Here is a 20,993-nt window from a genome sequence, read left to right on the forward strand (position 1 = left end):
TGTAGATGTGACACAGGCTCTCCAATTAACCATGGCCCTTATATGTCACCTCCCAAATATCCTACCCCTGGCCTATTTTCCTTTCCTGCCCGGTCCCAGAAACCGACCGACTGCGTGATTCCTGGAAATCAGAAGCCTCCTCTATAAAACCTGCATCCCTTCATGATGTCGTTGCAGAAAAATCTCATCTCACATGAGGCTTCCTTGTCATTGACATGATTCTAACTGTATTTATTTCAAAGGAAAGTGTGCATTTTTAAAAACCAGGCCCACCTCAAGCCTCTTGGCTCATTACAAGTTGACTCACAGATGCAGCAAAGTGACTTTATATGTTTTTTATTAAGTTGAAGATTTGCTGGAAACACTTCCCTCTCGCCGTTGTCATTCCTGAAGATACAAAGCCACAGGCTACTCTCCTCAACTTTTATAAGTAGGCTATATAAACAGGTATCCTTCTAAAGGGCCATTGGGCCCAAGAGGGAAAAAAAAGCCTTATAAGCACACAGTAATTCTACCTTACATATACTTGTTAGGGAAACCAATGAAAGAGCTTCACAAAGATTTCATTTCAAAAGTAGTCATTAAGGCTGTGTTTATGAGAGTAAAAACAAACAAACAAACAAACAAACAAAATCCCCAAATAAGTCACCAAAGGTGGGCAGTCAACTCAATTATGCTCTATCTTTATGCTGGAATATTACGAGTCATTTGAAATGCTTTTGACAGGGAAAGACGTTCATGTCTTAAGCCAACTTTAAGATGAAAAGAGGAGACTATGAAATATGTAAAGTATAGTTATTCTTAACTAAAACATAAAAACACAAGTTTGTGTGAGGTAAAGTCTATAAGACTCCATAACAAGATGTTAACAAATGTTCATCTATGGGTGGTGGGAGGAGTGAGTTCATTTTTCTTTTTAATTAAGCACATATTCTATTTTTCCTATAATGAATATGATTTGCTTTCATGTCTGTAAAAGTCTTTAAAATGACATTTTTTGTTTAATGACTTCTTTTTCTGAAGTCTGTGTAAACAATTCATAACCTGGTATACAGAACCTAAATAGCCAACCAAGAACCTATAAAGTGTCCAGGAAAGTGTCGTACAATCACAAAAAAGTAGGAACTTCTGACTCTGGAGTTCCTTCCTGCGTTCCAGCCTGAACCTGGGAACATTTCTTTAGTTTCTGGCAGAGGCAAAACAGTTCACTCCCAAAGTGCCCCATGCCCCTGGCCAAACAAATGTTCACAGCGCCACTATTCACATTAGCTACAAGATGGAAACAACCCAAATGTCCACTGATGGGTGGATAAACCCATACAATGGGATTTTATTCAGCCACAAAAAGGGATGAAGTACCGATACACGATTCAAATGGATGAACTACGAAGATATTATGCTAAGTGAAAAAAAGCCAGACAGAGAAGATCACATATTGTAGAATTCCATATACGTGAAATACCCAGAAAAGAAGAAAAATGTAGCAACAGAAAATAGATGAATGGTTGCCAGGGGATGGAGGGCAAGGAAACTGTGGTTGATTGCTAACAAATAGGTATGAGCACACTTCATTTTGTTGCGCTTCACAGATGTTGTATGTAGTTGTGCTTGTTTGTTTGTTTGTTACAAATTAAAGGTGTAGCCATCCTGTATTGAGGATCTATCGGCGCCATTTTTCCAACAGCATTTGCCCACTTGGTGTCTCTGTGTCACATTTTGGAAACTCTCACGATATTTCAAAGTTTTTCACAATTATTATATTTGTTATGATGATCAGTGATCTTTGATGTTACTAGTGTAATTGTTTTGGTGTGCCACAAAACGTACCCACATAAGATGGCAAAATAATTGGTAAATGAGTATGTTCTGACTGCCCCACCGATGGCCATTCCCCCATCTCTCTCCCTCTCCTCAGGCCTGCCTATTCCCTAAGACACCACAATACTGAAATTAGGCCAATTAATAACCCTACAGTGGCCTCTAAGTGTTCAAGTAAAAGGAAGAGCTGCACATCTCTCACTTTAAATCAAAAGCTAGAAATGATTAAGCGTAGTCAGGAAGGCACATCAAAAGCTGAACAAGGCCAAAAGCTAGGCCTCTTGCACCAACCATCAGCCAAGGGGTGGATTCAGAGGAAGAGATCTTGAAGGAAATGACAAGTGCTACTCCAGTGAACACACGAATGATAAGGAAAGAAACGGCCTTATTGCCGATCTGGAGAAAGTTTCAGCGGTCTGGATGGCAGAACACACCTGGCACAACACTCCCTTAAGCCAGAGCTAATCCAGAGCAAGGCCCGAACTGTCTTCAGTTCCGTGAAGGCTGAGAGAGGTGAGGAAGCCGCAGAAGAAACGTGTGGCACTAGCAGAGGTTGGTTCACGGGGCTTAAGGAAAGAAGCCATCTCCATGACACAGAAGTGCAGGGTGAAGCGGCAGGTGCTCGTGTCGAAGCTGCAGCAAGTTATCCAGATCTAGCTCAGGTCATTCGTGAAGGTGGCGACACTAAACCGCCAATGTTCAGTCCAGGTGGAAGCGCCGGTCGGGGGAAGATGCCGTGTAGGGCTTTGGTAGCCAGAGAGGAGAAGTCAATGCCTGACCTCAAAGCTTCAAGGGACAGGCTGACTCCCTTGTCAGGGGCTAGTGCAGCTGGTGTCTTTGAGTGGAAGCCACTGCTCATTTACTGTTCCGAAAATCCGAGGGTCCCTAAGAGTTACGCTAAGCCTACTCTGCCCGTGCTCTGCAGATGGAACAACAAAGCCTGGATGACAGCACATCTGTTTACAACATGGTTTGTTGAATATCTTAAGCCAGCTGTGGAGACCCACTGCTCAGAAAAAAAAGATCCCTTTCAAAACATTAGTGCTCACTGGCAGTGCACCTGGTCACCCAAGAGCTCTGATGGCGTGGAGATGTACGACGAGATGAATGCTATTTTCATAACGTCCACTCTGCAGCCCGTGGACCAACGAGTCATTTCCACATGCAGGTCTTATTATTGAAGAAATACATCTGGCTAGATGAGCTGCCGTAGACAGTGAGTCGTCTGACGGATCTGGGCCAAGTCAACTGGAAACCTTCACCATCCTCGAGAACACGGAGAACATTCCTGATTCACGGGAGAGGTCAAGATAGTGACGTTAACAGGAGTGTGGGAAAAGTGGATTCCAACCTTCATGGAGGAGTGGGGAGGGTTCCAGACTCGAGTGGGGGAAGGAGCTGCAGATGGGGTGGAGACAGCGGGTGAGCTGGGATTGGAAGTGGAGCCTGAAGATGGGACTGAATTGCTAGAAACTCGTGGTAAATTTGAACAGAGGAGGAGTTGCTTCTCATGGAAAGAGAGTGGCTCCTGGAGATGGAATCTGCTCCTGGTGAAGATGCCGTGAAGACTGCTGACATGACAACGAAGCACTCAGAACGTTCTGTACACTTAAATGAGAAAGCAGCGGTGGGGTTTGGGAGCACGGACTCCAATTCTGAAAGAGGTTCCACTGTGGCTAAAATGCTATCAAGCAGCATCACCTGCTGCAGAGAAACTGCTCATGAAAGGGAGAGTCAATCAATGGAGCCAACTTCACTGTTGTCTTATTTTAAGAAACTGCCACAGCCACCCCCAACTCAGCGACCCCCACCCTGATCAGTCAGCAGCCACCACCATCAAGGCAAGACCCTCCCCCAGCAAAGAGGCTGCCGAAAGCTCAGATGAGGATCAGCATTTTTTAGCAATAAACTCTTTATTTTAATTTTTTTAAGTTGATTTATTTTGAGAGAGAGACAGAGAGTGAGAGAGAGAGGGCATTAGCTGGGGAGGAGCAGGGGGTGTGGGGGGGACAAAGGATCTAAAGCGGGCCCCACACCTTCAGCACAGAGCCCGATGTGGGGCTTGAGCTCATGAACCTCGAGATCATGACCTGAGCCGAAATCAACAGTCGGACACTCAACCGACTGAGCCACTCAGGTGCCCGGACAATAAACTATTTTTTAATTAAGGGGCATATACATTGCTCGCTTAGACATAATGCTATTGCACGCTTAAACTGTAGTGTAGTGTAAACATAACTTTTATGTGCACTGGAAAACCCAAAAAATCATTTGACCCACTTTATTGCAATATTCACTTTATTGCAGTGGTCTGGAACTGAAACCCACAATATGTCTGAGGTGTACCTGTATAAGGTAAGGAGTGTGTGTGTATGTGGTGATGGAAATGTTCTAGAATTAGATAGGGGTGATGGCTGTATAACAGTTAGCATATACTAAAAAACATTCTATTGTATACCATAAAGTAGTTAACATGTTGAATTTGATGTTATATGAATTTTACATTAATTTTTATTTTTTTTAATTTTTAAAGTTTATTTATTTATGTATTTATTTTGAGAGAGAGAGAGAGAGAGCATGAGCTGGGGAGAGGCAGAGAGAGAGGGCGACAGAGAGAATTCCAAGCAGGCGCAATGCTGTCAGCACAGAGCCCGATGCAGGACTCGAACCCACAAACCGTGAGATCATGACCTGAGCCGAGATCAAGAGTCAAATGCTCAACTGACTGAGCCACCCAGGCACCCCTTCCCTCAATTTTTAAAAACCAAAAAAAATAAAAGCTAGGGTGGTTATATTATTATCAGAGAAAATAGTTTCCAGAGCAAGAAAAAGTACTAGGAATAAATGGTAACTTTACACAATGAAAAGGGGCAAGTCACTAAGAAAACAAGTGTATGCACTGAACAAAACAGCTCAAAATACATGAAGCGAAAACTTCAAGATCTGCAAGAAGAATTGGGACAAATCCACCATGACGGGGGGAGCCATCAACACTCCTCTCAGTGTAATCGGTAAAACAACTTGAGAGAAAATCAACAAGGATATAGAGGATCTCAACAATACCATCAACCGACTGGATCCAATTGGTGGTTCTACAACACTATACCCCTCAACGGCAGGACGCACATTCTTTGCAAGGGCACACGTTACATTCACCAAGACAGAAGATATTCCGGGCCATAAAATAAACCCTAAGCATTTTAAAATAACTGAAACCACATAAAATGTCCTCATGGACCGTAAGTGAATTAAACACCAGAAGTCAAGAACAGAAAATATCCACAACCCTTGAAAACTGAACAACACGCGTCTGAAAAATATACATGCATCGGAGAGGAAGAAATGAAAACATAACGTATCAAAATTTGTGGGATGTGGTTAAAGCAGTCCTTCAAGGGAAAGTGGTGGCAATAAATACTCAGAGAAGGAAAAAGGTCTCACATCAACAGTCTAAGCATCTCAGGAAAACAGAAAAAGAAAAGCAAAATAAAACCAAAACAGGCAGAAGGCAATAATAATGAAAACAAAAATTAATCAAATTGAATGCAGAACAACAGAGACAATAAATAAAGCCAAAACCTGGTTTTCTGAAAAGGTGACTAAAACTGATAAACCAGACTGGCAAAGAATAAAAGAGAAAAAACACACATTACTGACATCAGCAATGAAAGATCCCACAGACACTAAAAGGATAATAAGGGAATACTAGGAGCAACTCTAGGCATGTAAATTCACCAATTTAGATAAAATGTGCCAATTCCTTAAGAGCCACAAACTTCTGAAATTCACCCAAGAATAAATGTAGGGAAATTGGAAAATTTTTTTTTAAATGTTTCATGTTTATTTATTTTTGACAGAGACAGAGAGACAGAGCGCAAGTGGGGGAGGGGCAGAGAGAGAGGGAGGCAACAGAATCCGACGCAGGCTCCAGGCTCCGAGCTGTCAGCACAGAGCCCAGCATGGGGTTCAAACCCACGAACCATGAGATCATAACCTGAGCGAAAGTCAAATGCTTAACCGACTGAGCCACCCAGGCGCCCCAAGAATAAATTTTTTAATTTAATTTATAGTTCAAAAACTTCCACACCCCCCAAAATAGCAAGGATAATCTCTAGGTCCATATCGTTTCACTGCTGAATTCTACCAGCATTTAAAATATGTTAAGATGAAATAAAACCAATTGTACACAACGTCTTCCAGAAGACAGAAGTATAGGGAACGCTTCCCAATTCATTTTATGAGGCCAGTGTTACCCGATACAGAAACTAAACAAACATGGTACAAAAAAAGGAAACCACAGCAACATCCTTCATAAACATGGACACAAAAACCCTCAACAAAATATTAATGGGTTAAATCCAGAAACATATTAAAAGAGTAATATTGCTTTTAGGGTTTATCACAAAGCTCTGTTTCTCCAAGCCAGATAAAGGTAAAAATACAAAAAGGGGCATCTAAATGTGCTCTGCCTCCTAACTAATAAAGTCCCAGAATGCCCTCACTTGATTGATGAGTTCTTTTCTATACCTATTTCCCTTACTGCTGGAGTCCAAGCCACCCAACTCCGCCCAAGCACCACACCAGTGCCTTTGAGGATGAGCACACAGAGAAACATTCACAACTACTTCCTAGAAGCATGATTCTCTGGCTTAGGAGAGGTGCACACGCAAAGGGGGAAATTCGCCATTGCCAATGACTCCAGATTCTGGAATTTTGTAATGGAACTAACAGAGGATACAGCAGAGAGGTGATAGCTGCAGAATTTGGGCCAGAGACTTGTCAGGAGTCTGTGCGCACAGCTATCGCTTGTCTCTACCTGGTGGGTTCCAGATCTTAGATGCAGACTCTTCTTGAGGCTGTTTTCTCAGCGAAAAGAAGGAGTGGCCTCATTCTCTCTGCTCCAGAGACTAGAGCCACAGGATCTAAGTCATCAGAGAGCAGACTCAACTCAAAAGACGGAGAATAATTCTAACCACTATAACTCACCCCAATCAAAAGGCTGCCCTTGTGAAAGAATTTGAATTTTTCCCAAGAAGACATACAAATGGCCAATATGCACATGAAAAGATGCCTAACATCATTAGTCATCAGGAAACTATAAATCAAAACCACAATGAGATACCACTTCATACCCAGTAGGAAAGCTATACTTTTAAAAAAATTAATGAAAAAATAATCAGAAATAGGAGGTGTTGGCAACGATGTAGGGAAATTGGAACCCTGGTACCTTGCCAATGGAAATGTAAAATGGTATAGCCACTGTGGAAAATAGTACGGCAGTTCCTCAAAAAATGAAACAGAGATTCACCATATGACCCAACAATTCCACTCCTAGATATAGACCCAAAAGAATTCAAAGCGGGGACTCAAACAGATACTTGTACATCAAAGTTACTAAGCACAATATTCACAATAGTCAAAAGGTGAAAGCGACTCAAAAGTGTCTATCAACAGATGACTGGATAAACAGAATATGGACTATACATACAATGGAATATTAGTCAACCATGTAAAGAAATGAAGAACTGACACCTACTACAATGTGGATGAACCTTAGAAACATAATGCCAGGGGAAAGAAGCCAGACACAAAAGGTACGGGGCATACGATTCAACTCACACGAGATACCCAATAGTCAAATTCATACAGGCAGGAAAGCAGGGTTACCATGTAGCTGGGGAGAGTCATTCATTGCTCAATGGCACAGGAGTTCTATCTGCGATGATGAAAAGGTTCTGCAGATAAATAGCGATGATGGTTGCACGACACTGTAAATGTATTTTGTGCCACCAAGTTGCACACTTTAAAATGGTTACAATGGTAAATTTTATGCTATGTATATTTTACCGCCATTAAAAAATTAGTTAAGAGGCCACCGTAGGAGGTAGTGCTCACCCCAAATCACCACGCTGGACACTCGCCAAAAGGTTAGCCTAGCCAACCCCTTAAGCATCCTTCTATCTTGAGAGAATACAGAGAATATGATTTTTGAGCAATTGGATACCACCGTTCTCTTCACCTCATAAGCTTAAGAGAAGTTCAGGAGCTACAAGGCCCAACCCCGTAACTGTTATCCAGCTTGGGGGTGAGCTGAGCACACAGTTTAAAGACTAAAGCCTGCCAGGCACTGATGGGGAGTGAGTCATCTGTGGGTGAATTCAAAGATCCATACCTAGTATCAGAATGTTGTTCCCTTACATCACCTGCAGCCCAGCAGGTGTGCCGTCATCCCATGGAAGGATGGAAGGCTTCTACGGGTTTCTTCTCACTCCTTGCTCTCACACATTGGGAGTTCAGTTAGATCCACTGAATAAATGAAGGATACACTCAAGGGTGGCACCTCCCTGGATACCTGAGATCCCCTAACCTCCCCAAGCCAATCTATTGGCGGGGATGGGGGGATGATCATGAAACCCATCAAAGTTAACAACCTTTAAGCATTTGCCTTGTGCCAGGCGCTCCGCTCAACTCCTTAATGCAAGATCCCATGTAATCAGAACAATCCTATGCAAAGTGATCCCAATTTTATAAGCCAGGAAACTGAAGCTCAGAAAGGAGAGCTCATTTGCCCAAGGTTACTTAGCTAGTGTACCTTGAACTCAGGCTGGAATCCAAGCAATCTTACTGTGGATCCCAAGCCGTCCTAACCGCTAAGTTATACTACTTCAAGAATCCATGAAAATTTCTAGAGACTCAATTAAGTTATTATTTCTGAGCCTTCATATCACTTTCCTACTGATCCAGGGAAACTCAGGGCATGTGTCTTTGGAATGCATCCACTGCTCTAATCAATGGCTGACTAGTAACCCTGGGGGGGGGAGGGGGGCATATTCTCAGTCTTTATCAAGAACAAGATTTCTACTACAGCAAAACAGAGAAACCACCTCAATGGCCAAAAGCAGCACTGTCCAGCTGAAATATACAGTGAGCCACCTGTGTAATTTAAAATTTTGTAGTAGCCCCAGGGGAAAAAAGAGGGATAAGATACAGTCGAAATTCATTTTAAGAAATTGTACTTAACCCAATCTCTCTGAAATAATATCATGGCAGCATGTCGTCAATATAAAAAATTATTAATGGTGAAGCTCCTGAGTAGCTCAGTCAGTGGAACATCCAACTTCAGCTCAGGTCATGCTCTTGCAGTTCACGAGTTCAAGCCCCACATCAGGCTCTCTGCTCTGGGCACGGAGCCTGCTTCAGATCCTCTCTCCCCCCCTCTCTCTCTGCCCCTCCCCTGCTCACTCTCTCTGTCTCTCTCAAAATTAATAAAGAAACTTAAAAACATTATTAATGAGATCTTCCACACTCTTTTCTTCATACTAAGAGGTCAGAACTTGGTGTGTATTTTATACTAATATAATCACACCATTTATACCATTTCAGTCAGAAGTCACCACATTTCAACTGGTCAAAAGCCAAGTGGCCAGTGGCTACTGTACTGGACATCTCAGGTCTGTTTCCCTCTCTTTTTCTCATTCTTCCTTGTCTCTGTGGATGCCCTACTCTGTCTCCATTGGTTCTATGTTTCTCTCCAATAGTTTTCATCTATAAAGTCATCCATGAACTCAAAGTATATGAGCAGCAGAGGGAGCCACCATGATGATTCTCATTAACTCGATCACCAGCACTTCCCCTTTGCCCTCTGTTTGCTCTCGTCTTCCCTTCCAGGCCATGCCACCTTTGGGGAGTCCACAGTAGAGCAGTAAACCTCTTCCTGTATCTGGGGCTGTCTTAACCTCCACACTGGGTCACACTGGGTCACATCAGTGACTCTAAACCTCAGTAAACTCACTTGTAAAACAGGAACAACCACTGTTGCAGTCACTGCCCACTGGAGAGATGTTGCAAGGGTCACAGAAACCCTGCAGACAATGGGTCCCTGCTTTGACTTTCTCCTCCCCATCCTTCAGCTTCTCCATCCTCTGTCACAGCTGCCCTGTGTCCCTTGTCTTCCTCAGCTTCTGGACACCTCCCCATTCCCCAGCTCCAAAGCAGCACTCTGAGGGCAAGGAGGAAGGCCAGGTCCCAAGACTTGGGGCCCAGAGGGTGGGAGCCCAGAAAATGACCGATTCTCTGGAGGGAGGAGGAAGACTCCTCAGTATTCTGCCCATTCGAGGACGAAAAATCACAAGCTCCCTAACGGGATCCGTTCCAAAAACCCAGATGGGATAGTGAACCCTTCCGAAATAACTTCTGCCACTAACTCGGAGCTGTGAGACCACCTCCTGCCATATCTTTAAGAGAACAAGGCAGAAGGGGGTAAGGCTGGGCCACTTTGTATGGAAAACCAAGAATTCCTCTTATGTCCACAGGTCCCCAGCTCCTTCCCAACTAGAAACAGGAAGAATGAGATTCTAACCTGAAGCAACTGCCTCCTTAAACCCTGAGCTCTCAGTCATCAAAACATAGGCAACCAAAAAAAGAAAGCATAAACCCATACTGAGGATGGGGGGGGGGGGGATCAGGCCCTTTTCACACGGCTGGTGGAAGGTAATTTGGCAACACCTACCAAAAGTCCTGAAACATGGCATAGCCTTGGATTCAGCAATTGGGCTGGAATCAAAGGACCGCTACAAACCACAAGGATATCTACTGTGGCATTATTTATAATGACAGAAAGTTGTAAACGTACACGATCTGACAATAGAATTTGTTAAATTATGGTACGTCCATAGAATAGCATGCAGCCACTAATAATATTTAATAATATGAAATGCTGTTCCTGACATTTTAAGTGCATTTTGTATCTCCAGCATTCCTCAAGAGTTGTAGGATTGAATATCCAACTGCCTACTTGACAAATGGAACGTGTCCAAACAGGACCTGACCATCAAGCCCAACCTATTCCACTTCTAGTCCTCATGTTTCAAATAAAGGCACCACCATTCGCTCAGTTCTTAAGCCAAACACCCAGGGATAACCCTCCCTTCTTTATTTTCCCCATATCTGCTTCATGAACACCTCGTGCACACCTGACCTTCTGAATCCAGCCGCCGGCCCCATCCCGCCAACCACCTTAATAGTCCCAAGCACACTGACTCCTGGTTTTGGTTTCCACACCAATCTCCCAAACTGTCTCCCTGCCCCCATTCTTAATCCCTGCAGTCTATTTTCCCTGAAGCAATCAGAAGGATCTTTTAAAAATCTAAGTCAGTCACCTCCCCATTCACACTCAGGACAAAATCCAAATATCTTATCAAAGCTCTCTATCACCAGGGCCCTGATTCTGTCTCCCACTGTGTCCCTCACCCCTTGCCCGTCCACCCACTCAACTCCAACCACAGTGGTCTGCTTGCTGTTCTAACGACACTCCAAGGACGTTCCCACCCAAGAAATTTGCTCTTCCCTCTGCCTGGTCCCTTCCCCAGATACGTTTTGGTTTGCTTCCTCAAGTCAGTAAAACCTCAAGGGGGCCTCTGCTGACCATCCCATGACCCTCCCTGTTTCCCATGCTCTTTTGGTTTTATTTTGGGGTTTGGGTTTTTTTTTTCTTCCATAGCTGTTACATTATTATAGGAGATTGTTCATTGGCTTCCGATGAACCACACCTCCTAGAATCCCATACCCTTAGACAGTCATTTCCACATTGATTTTGGGCTTATCCACTTAACGTGCTTTGGCATATGGGACACTGGCAAAGGTTACAGAAGCAGAGGCCTCAGAGGGGCTGTGCAAAGGGGCTTGTTCTCTTGGAACATGGCTGCTTCCACGAGGTAAGGAATCCAGCTGTCCTGTTGGAAAGCCATGTACAGAAAAACTGACATCCCCCCACCAACCACCAGCCATGTGAGCTAGGCCACCTTGGGCCATCCAGCCCAGCTGAGCCATCTGATGATCACACAACCACATGAGTGATGTGGGCAAGATCAGCAGAACCGCATCATCCACCCTAGAGGTCAGAGATCAGGAAGCTAGCCCTTGGGCCAAATCTGACCCACCACCTGTTTTCATAAGGCCCCACAACCTAAGAATAGTTTTTACATTTTTAAACGTAAAAAAAAGGGGGGGTGGGGGGTAATAGTATTTCGTGACATGTGAAAATTACATCGCATTTCAATGTCAGGGGCCATAAAGGAAGCTGCAGTGGAAAACTGTCCGTCTGCGGCTGCTACGTGCTACAACGGCAGAGCTGAGAGGCTGTGATGGAGTCTGTATGACCCACAAAGCCTAAACTATTTACTACCTGTCCCTTTACAGAAAGAGTTTGCTGGCCCTTGCTGCAGGCTGCTGGCAGGCTAACCTTTAAACAACTTTTTATTGTGTTCACTCCAAAACCTTTGAAGACTTCTATCTCCTTCCTCAAAGGAGTGAAACTTTGTCAGTCTGGCTCCCTTGTCCTTAGTCAGATCTCAAGAGTCTGTGACCTAAATTCATTTCCTATGACATTCTCTCAGGTACTCTCCATTCTAGACCAACTGGTCTCTCAGCTGCCCCACGAAGGCATGAACTGGTATGAAATACCTTTATCTGGTTAGCTGTTCTTGCTGAGCGAGCTCTCTCCACCTGCCAGCTCTCCCCATCCTTCTCTGCGCTCAGGGTCCCCAGCTCCCCAACCAAGAGAGCTACCCTAACTGCTTTGCCAAATGTTTCCCTGGGTGTATTCTATGGAACATCAATCCCAAGGGATATCCTTGGAAAAAGGAAACACCGCAGACTCCACGCTCTCGCGGAGTCACCGTGCACATAGATGATATCGTTAACGGCTCTGAGAAGTCTCTGCAGTCAAGATGCCTGTTTCCCTTTGTTTAGCTCAACCTTTGCCAAATTCTCCAAGGAATTCGTTTTGTCTACAGAGTACTTGTTGACCACCAGCATGTAGTACAGGGCCCGGATTTCAGTACTCGCCGCAAGAATGAAAAATGCTAATTTTTCAGACCAAGGGACCCACAGAACACACTTCGGAAATGCTGTTCCAACTCTTCCCTTTCTACCCCTGATCTGAGCTGTTCCCTTCCATGTCATCTATTCCACACCACGTAATGTTAATCATACCACCATCATCATCATGACTATCAATTATTCAGCACCTGCAGCTGTGTTACAAATGGCACCAGGCCCTTGAAAATGTCCTCCCTTTCGATCTTCATAACTACTGAAATAGGTAATGTTATTCTTTTATTGCCACTTTGCCAAAAATTAAACCATGGGTCAGAAAATTTAAATCACTAGCCCAAGATAAAGTAAGTAGAAAAGCTACAATTTACAACTTTACTTGTGTAACTCCAAAGGTCATGGTCTTTCTTCTCTGCTAGACTACCTCCTGATAACACACCATGGCCCTTGTTGTTGGCTATCCGCCCAATATCCCTTCATGCTTTCTTCCATGCCAGCATGTATGGGGTGGCAACCAGTCAACCCAGGCGATGGACCATGACTCATCTAAACCACTTACCATGGTGTCCCCACGTCCCCACCTCCCAGCATTGAGGCAAGGACTGGCCATCTGACCAAGTTTTGGCCAAGAAGACATAATTCAACATCATCTGTGGGGTAGGTAGCGAAACAAAGACATGAACCCTTTATCCCTGCTTGCTCCTCGCCCGGTCCCCCTCCTCCCTGCCTTGAACCTCAGTGAGACAGCTAAAGCTTTAGAAGACATCTTGCAACCAAAAAGAAGAGGCCATTGAGAACTCAAAGAGACAACGGTCCCGAGCTTACTAACTTGCTGACCCAACTCAAGCAGCCATATACCTCCATACTTCTTGTGATACAAGAAAAAGAAGCCATCATTTGCTTTAAAACTGCGCTTGGATTTTCCATTTCGTGTAGCTTGAACACGTTCCTAATGGACCTACATGCTGTCTCCCATATTATTTGCTGTTTGGATTTCATCATTATTTCACACATATATTTTATTAGCCTTGTCTCCCTAACCATGCAGTACACATCTTGAAGGCTAAGTCCATGCTGTATATGGGGTGATATGCACGCTACTAAATTTTGCTTATTATCACGGTTTTCAGGATGGTCTGTTCAATTCACTACTTACTCCAGTGTTTGTGAGCAGGGAGTCTTTACCATCAAAGAGCAGAAATATGCCACCTATCTCCTATTATGTTGGTATTTTTCAAAGTGTCGATGTGAAAACATGCATCAGAAACACCTGGACTGTTTATGAAATGCAGATTCCTGGGCCTCCTGCCAGTCCCACCTGAATTAGAGTCTCTGGGGTTAGAGGCTGAGAATGTGCATTTTCAATGAGCTCCCTCAGATGGTTTTAACATACAAAATGTGACAGTTTGGGGGATAAAAAAAAACCCCTCGGGTCCAAAGCCTAGATGAGGTTTGGCAGGACTTGGCTGCACCTGGGATCTTCAGGCCCTCCTCAGTGTCCCCACCCCAGCCCCAGAGACCTGAGAAGCAAGAAGCTGGCCTGACTGCTGGAGCCCTTCCCTGAGCAATCTGGAAACCAGGGATCTGTGGCATCCTGGAACCAGGAAACTAACACCCAGATGCACTCCCAATAACTCTAACCTCCGGCAACTCCATCCCCCAGTTTGCAAAGAAAACCTCTATGCAGAAAAGAAGCCACGGAGTCCAGGATACGCTGTGACCATCACCATCATCAAGGAGTTATCAGAGGATGGGGCAAGTTGAAAAGAGGAAAAGAAAACAGGAGAAACGCGCACAGTAATACGTGAACTAGCACCTGGGACTCCTGACTCCAAGGGCCAGAAGAGAACTCAGGTGGCCCTTTTGAGTTATTTAGTTACTCACCACCCGCAGTTCTGAACAGAATCTTATCCTGGGCACTGCTCACACCAAGACAGAAATTTTCCCAGATGACAGGGGCACACAGACATGCATTCTAGGGTAGCAAACAGCGTATTACACACACACACACACACACACACACACACACACACACACACACACACACACCACTTTCAAACTGATGACCTTTCTGTGTGCTGACAACCAAAGTTAAAATCATGGAGGAAAAAAAAAAAAAGACTTAAAAGTAAATCAGACAGCAGTGCTCATCCGTGCTGGAACCCAGGCACAGGGCTCCAAGATTCAGTAGGGGCTGAAGAGTTCAGGCCTTGGAAACTCGTGGGCTGGAAACAGGGAACCTCCCCAGCACTGCACATGCCTGCTTCGCCAGAGGGAGAACCCCTTTACTTTGCTTCCAGCCCCACAGCCACCACCCTCAGCAAATGCCAGCTAATAGGAGTTCCCAAATTTAATCAAGCCGTGTGTACAGCTGGTTTGAAGGAGAAGTGAGTGGAACCCTTCGGATGTTTCCAACAAACGTGGATGCCCAGTGATTACGTGCACACCAGACATTTTCTACGGCTCTTGAAACCTTCCTCCTTTGACCAAATGGCCTTCGGAAGAAATAATTTCTGCCATCTTCTTTCTGAGTAACTTTGCATCAAACCCCACCCCCCAAACTGCTTCAAACTCCCCCTCAAGTTCTGTTGGAGACAATGTTACAACTCGCCAGCGATGACTCCTCCTCCGACCCCTCTCCTCACCGTCCTATGGAGATTCAAGAGTATTTTCCTACACCACTTGTGTGTGCTGATCCAGGCATATTTTTTTGTTATCTTTTTACACGTTTCAGGCCTGCAACAGCTCCCTGCATCAAACGATTTGATTTGGAAACGGGTAGCTCAAAGGGGATTTTTTTTTTCTAATGCATCTTGCCTCCTGACATGTATATCACTGAAATAAAACAAAAACAAAAACAAAAACAAATTCCAAGGAGCAATCGCGGAGTTGCGAAGGAGGCCCAGAGCAGAAGAGGTCTATATTTATAGGCAGCCCCGTTCTGGGAGCAAAAACCACCTTTTGACCACCTGCAGAATGCGCAAGGTCACGTGGGTTCTCTGCAGCGCCTTAATGTCTTACCCAGCACACAAGCCCCCGTGGCATATAAACAAATCCACAAGCGGAAAAAAGAGAGAACTCACTCCTCGGAGAGGAAGCAAATGATAATAACAGCCGCAGGAATAATAATACATAAAGAATAACAATTACTACTACTACTACCAACATCCAGCCAAGCGTAGATGACAGCGGTACAGTCAAGGGACATCCAGTGCAGGCTTTGCAAAGAAGATAAATCACAGAAAACCAAATCGTGCCCGCCCTGCCACCCTCCCACACCCTCCCCCCCACCAAACAAACAGAATCAAAGGAAAGGGGGTGGTGGGGAGCAAGGAAAGGGAAGGAAAGATTGCCTTTTCCCCCCATAGGCGACACCTACCTCCAGGGTCCGGATCTCTTTTTGTGTGAGGTCGTTGGAGGTGGCACATTTGGTCCTAAGCCCTTCCAGGTTGGAGATGCTCAGGTCTATCATGTTTTGGACCAACTCGCACTGCTGTAAGGCTTTTTGCAAACTCAGAGGCTGCTGCTCCTCGCTTTTCGTCATGTTTTCCTCATCCATCGCTTGCTCGGCAAGCCCCCTTCCCCTCCTCCTCCTCCCAGAGAGAAAAAAGAGGGGGGGGGGAGTAGAGGTAGTCTACCCCCTACGCTCTCCAACCACTGCGACTTCTCAACAATGTCTCATGAAGAAGAAACCCAACATCTCACACAGGGCTGAGGGGGTGGGGTGGGAGGAGGGGACAAGAGCCAAAATTTATTATTTTATTTTGGGGTATCAAGCAGACTCCATTAGAATGTCTCCTCTCTCTGAGTCTCTGGTCCCTGAAAAGGAGAGATGCTGTTTCTCAGAAGCAAACCAGGTGATGTGATGCTGTCTGTACACTTAGGGAGGAGGGGGAGGAGGGGGGGGGAGGAGGAGGAGGAGGAGGAGGAGGAGGAGGAGGAGGAGGAGGAAAAAGAGGAGAAGGAGGGGGAGGAGTGGAGGAGGAGAGGAGGAGGCGAAGGAAAACAGCGCTCACTCTTTACACACCGGCTCCGTGAAGGGCAAATTTATATATTTTTGGCTGGCTGGCTTTTATGTCAAAAAAAATCTGCTTTGCCCCCCTCCCAGTTGCAGTGACACGGCATTGTCCACCGTTTGGGGTGCTTTAGCGCGTCCTCAAGATGCTGTCTGCATTGCTCCCGCGGCTGCGGCGGCGACTGCGGCTGGCTGCTGTCTCCTCCTCGCGCTGCTGCTGCTGCTGCTGCTGCTGCTGCTGCCGCCGCCGGGCTCCGGGGGTGACGGCTGCTGCATTCGCTCCTGCCTCGCTCCACACCGACATCTTGCCTGTCAATCAAAGGGCGGGGGGGGGGGGGAGCGAGCGCCGGCGAGGGATGGAGAGCGAGAGAGGGACCTGCGGGGAGCGGGTTGGTGGAGCGGCGCCGTGCGCGCAGCCGCCCCGGCCCGGCGCGCCAGGGACCCGCGGGAGGAGGCGGCCGCGGCGCGCGCAGGCTCGCGCACCTGCCCGCGGAGGGGCCGGCTCCCGGCGCGGGCCGGGGCGCGGTGGGGCTGGGGGCGGGCTTCGCGGGGCTGCGGAGCTCGCGTGGAAATTACTACCGGGCGTGCGTGCGTGCGGGCCGGCGGGCGGGGGCGCGGGGGAGGAGCGCGCGGCGGGAGAGCCGGCGGGGAGTGCCCCCGGCCTCGGGGGCTGGGCGCGGGGGCGGGAGGGGGAGGGGGAGGGGGGGGGGGGGCGGGAGGGGGAGGGGGAGGGGGAGGGGCGGGGGTGGAGGCCACTACTACGGCACGCTCTCGCGAGACGAGGCCGGAGTACCGCTCAGCAGGTGCGCTGGGGCTGGGAGCAGGTGTGCACCCAACTTTGAAACCTTTAGTGCGTGCCGGAGAAACGTCAGCGTGAACCTGTTCACGTCCTCTCTGGCTTTCTGGCTCGGGATGTGTGTGTGTGTGTGTGTGTGTGTGTGTGTGTGTGTGTGTGTGTGTGTGTGTGTGTGTGTGTTGAAACAAACTGATCGTCTTCCTTGAGCCTTGTGTGCGTCTGTCTGTCTGCCTGTCTTTTTGTTCGTTTGTTCTTTCTCGTTAATGGGAAAAAATAAAACAAACCTGATCATCTTCCATGAGCTGTAGGAAGCTGCATCCCCGCTTTGGTACCCTGGCCTGCAGTTACCCTGACGAGTGGCTTTCCGTTTGGAGGGGGAAAGGGGCTTGGCGTTAACCTGATTGTTACCATGTCTGAAATGTCCTCCACGATCTGATACCAGCCTACCTAAACGACCTTATACCAGCAAACTATGGCCCCAGAGCTAAGAATGGTTTTTATATTTTTAAATGGTTGGGGGAAAAAATCAAAAGAAGGTTTTGTGGCGTGTGAAAATTAGAAGAAATTCTACATTTCAGTGCCCATAAAGTTTTATTGGACAACTGCCACCCATTCCTTTTATGTCGGTGTTTACTGTTGTAACAGCAAAAGTGAGTAGTTGCAGGAGGAACTGTGTGACTTGAAAGCCTAAAATATGTGCTATCTGGCCCTTTCCAGAAAAGCTTGTGCACCCCTGACTGATCACCAAACATATTCTTGCCTCAGAGTTCTTTACTCTCTCTGTCCGCTCTGCCCAGACCGCATTTCCTAGTTCTCTCCTGGTTGGTTCCTTGTCACTTGGTGTCAACTCAAATGTCATCCCAGAGAGGCTTCAACTTCTTGAACATCTTAACTACTAGTATTCCCAACACACATTGCTCGAAGGATGTATTTAGGATAATTAGCAAAAGGCTTCTCTTTCTCCAGGTAAACAGAGCTCCATGCCAGGCAACTGAGTTTATGGAGAGGAGTGACTCAGAACACATTGTACAATACGTGTCCCTTAAAGGAAGCCACTTGAGAGGTACAGAGAGTGACAGCCAGTGATGGCAGACTTTTTTTTTTGCCCTCAGACTCTGGGCCATAAGGTTTTCCAGCTCATACAGATCTGAATCAGCATTTTCAAAATCCCTCTGCTGGTGAGGAGCTCAAAGGCGTTCTCTATATTCTCAGTCTCTTGGACTATGAAGTTCATGGATTCCAATTCTCTAGTAAAATTCTCTTTTCATCTATTTTCTCCTTCTCTTGCTTTGTTTCTCTTAAATATATTAATCATGGTTATTTTAAAGCCCTGGTTTACTTCCAGTACTTTAGTCACCTGCACAGTCTGTTTCTATTGCCTGTTTTTCTATTTGTTTTCAGTCATTTGGTCCTGTCTCTTGTCAGGCCTTGTAATTTTTGTTGAATGCCATACAACATCTGTGTATGAAAATATATATATATATAAAGTCTCCAGGTAATATCTAACTCTGGAGAGGGCTCCCCACCCTCTGGAAGCAGATGGCAAGGGGACTGAGCATCTTAGCTAAGCTGGGTGGAGGCTGAGTTGTGGTTTTGATAAGATATCATCTAACTTTGGCTCCTGCGTCTAAGGCTTTGCCTTTTAGAGATTCCAACTAAGGTCTTTAGGTGTTCACCGAGGCCCCTCCCGCCCCCCCCCCCCCCAGCCCTGTGTTCTAACCTTATAGCCATAACATGGCAAGACTGCTGGACACTCTCCTCTGTTTTTCAGGGGCTTTCTGTTTGGCTTCTAGCCTCTTGGCCTGCACAGTTTCAGAATTTGCCAAATGTCTTAAGGGGAAAACCACCATCTATCAAGCTCACTTTACTACCCTTCCCTTTGCTCTAGGATAGTCCCTAATTTTGTCTCTCCAGCCCTAGGACACTGCCAAAATTCTGCTGGTTTCTCTGTCCCCCAGCAGCAGCAGCCTTACCTGGGAAAAGTCTAGATTCCAAGTCCCCCAATTTGCAAGTTCCGCGAGGGGAAAAGTGGCTGCAGTATACGTCAGCTCACCTCAACATTGTTTCAGAATCTTGGCCCCTCTAGTCCCGGTGGCTGCAGCAGCAATGTGAATGCCTCTAAATAGGTGATGATGATAATGATGATGATGATGATGATGATTTGATTTGGCTTTTCTAGTTGTCCTCAGAGCAAGTAGAAATTGCAAAAAATGAAAGTAGCCCATAGTTCAGAAGTCATCCACTGGCAGGGCTGTAAGCAGCACACAAATGCGTTGTTTGACATCCCCCCACACACAACCACCACCCCTCCTTTGCAATTAATTGTTATAGTGGACATTTGTTATACTTTGCATCCATCCAGCCCTTCTCAAGAGAAACCAAAGCACTTTTCCAGAACCTTCCTTGCAACTGAGTTTCATGTGACCTAAGCACTTCTATTAAACATGTCACATGAGATTTATACTTGGAAATGAGCAACAAAGAGGAGTCTATCTGATATAAGCATGACAGCCAGTGCACCTTGCTTCCAGGTGTCCTGCCCCTGTGTAAGCTTGGGGTCTGTGCTGAAAGGCACGGCACGGTATTCACAGGGGTGGTTTGGGCATCATTCCTAGCTGTGCAGCCCGAGCCTACAACTCTTGTCCTTCTGGAGATTCTACAGGCTTTCTACCTGTCTTAGTCTGTCTTGGCTGACCTAACAAAATTCCACTGATGGGTGGCTTCAACAAAATAAATTGGGGCTTCTGGGTGACTCAGTCGACTGAGCATTCGACTCTTGATTTCGGCTCAGGTCATGATCTCTCAGTTCGTGGGTTCGAGCCCTGTGTCGGGCTCTGTGCTGACAGCATGGAGCCTGCTTTGGATCCTCTCTCTCCTTCTTTTTCTGCCCCTCCCCCCGCTGTCATGCATTCTCTCTCTCTCTCTCTCTCTCTCTCTCTCTCAAAATAAGTAATTTAAAAAACCTTTTAAAAAACACAGATATGTGTTTTTCTCACAGTTCTGGAGGCTGGAGATCACAGTGCCAGCATGTTCAGGTTCTGGTGAGAGACCTCTTCCTGGATTCAGAGGGCGGCTTCTTGCTGTGTCCTCACATACAGGCATGGTTCACATGGCTTTCTCTTCTTATTAGGCTATCCCCCTTTTGAATTAGGACCTCACCCTTTGGCTTCCCCTAGCCCTGATTACCTCCTAAACATCGCAAAGGCACATTAAGGAGAAGAGCTGAAACATGAATTTGGGCTTGGGGGGGGGAATGCAATTCAGTCCATAGCACCACCCTGTTAAAGCACTTTTGCTTGAACTACCTGGAGTAGATTGTATCATTGTCACAAAGAACCTTGACTGATAATCTTACCAAAAATTCCAAAATCAGGAGACACTACCAAAAATGGAGATTTCTGGCATTTCTAGGAAATCAGGAAGATCTGGCCTCATTGGACAACAACTGGCTGGATGTGAGAGACAGCAACCCCTTTCAGATGGGACACAGCTCCCTCCAGTTCACCATGACCTCCACTGAGCCCCTTCATT

General features: G+C 46.1%; 1 protein-coding gene across 1 annotated transcript in view; it reads right to left on the reverse strand.

Annotated features, from left to right (window-relative positions):
• KSR2 (kinase suppressor of ras 2) overlaps positions 1–16,560 on the reverse strand; it is a 427,363-nt gene extending 410,803 nt beyond the window's left edge. The window contains exon 1 of the mRNA XM_047088271.1: positions 16,031–16,560. Within this exon, the coding sequence (XP_046944227.1) occupies positions 16,031–16,210 (180 nt within the window). The 5' untranslated portion in view covers positions 16,211–16,560. The remainder of the gene's footprint in view (positions 1–16,030) is intronic.
• Between the last annotated feature and the right edge of the window lie 4,433 nt (positions 16,561–20,993).

This window comes from Lynx rufus, unplaced genomic scaffold (assembly GCF_022079265.1).
Source record: "Lynx rufus isolate CCGP_SWC_20201006 ecotype Redwood Valley unplaced genomic scaffold, mLynRuf1.p SCAF_24, whole genome shotgun sequence".
Lineage (NCBI taxonomy): Eukaryota > Metazoa > Chordata > Mammalia > Carnivora > Felidae > Lynx > Lynx rufus.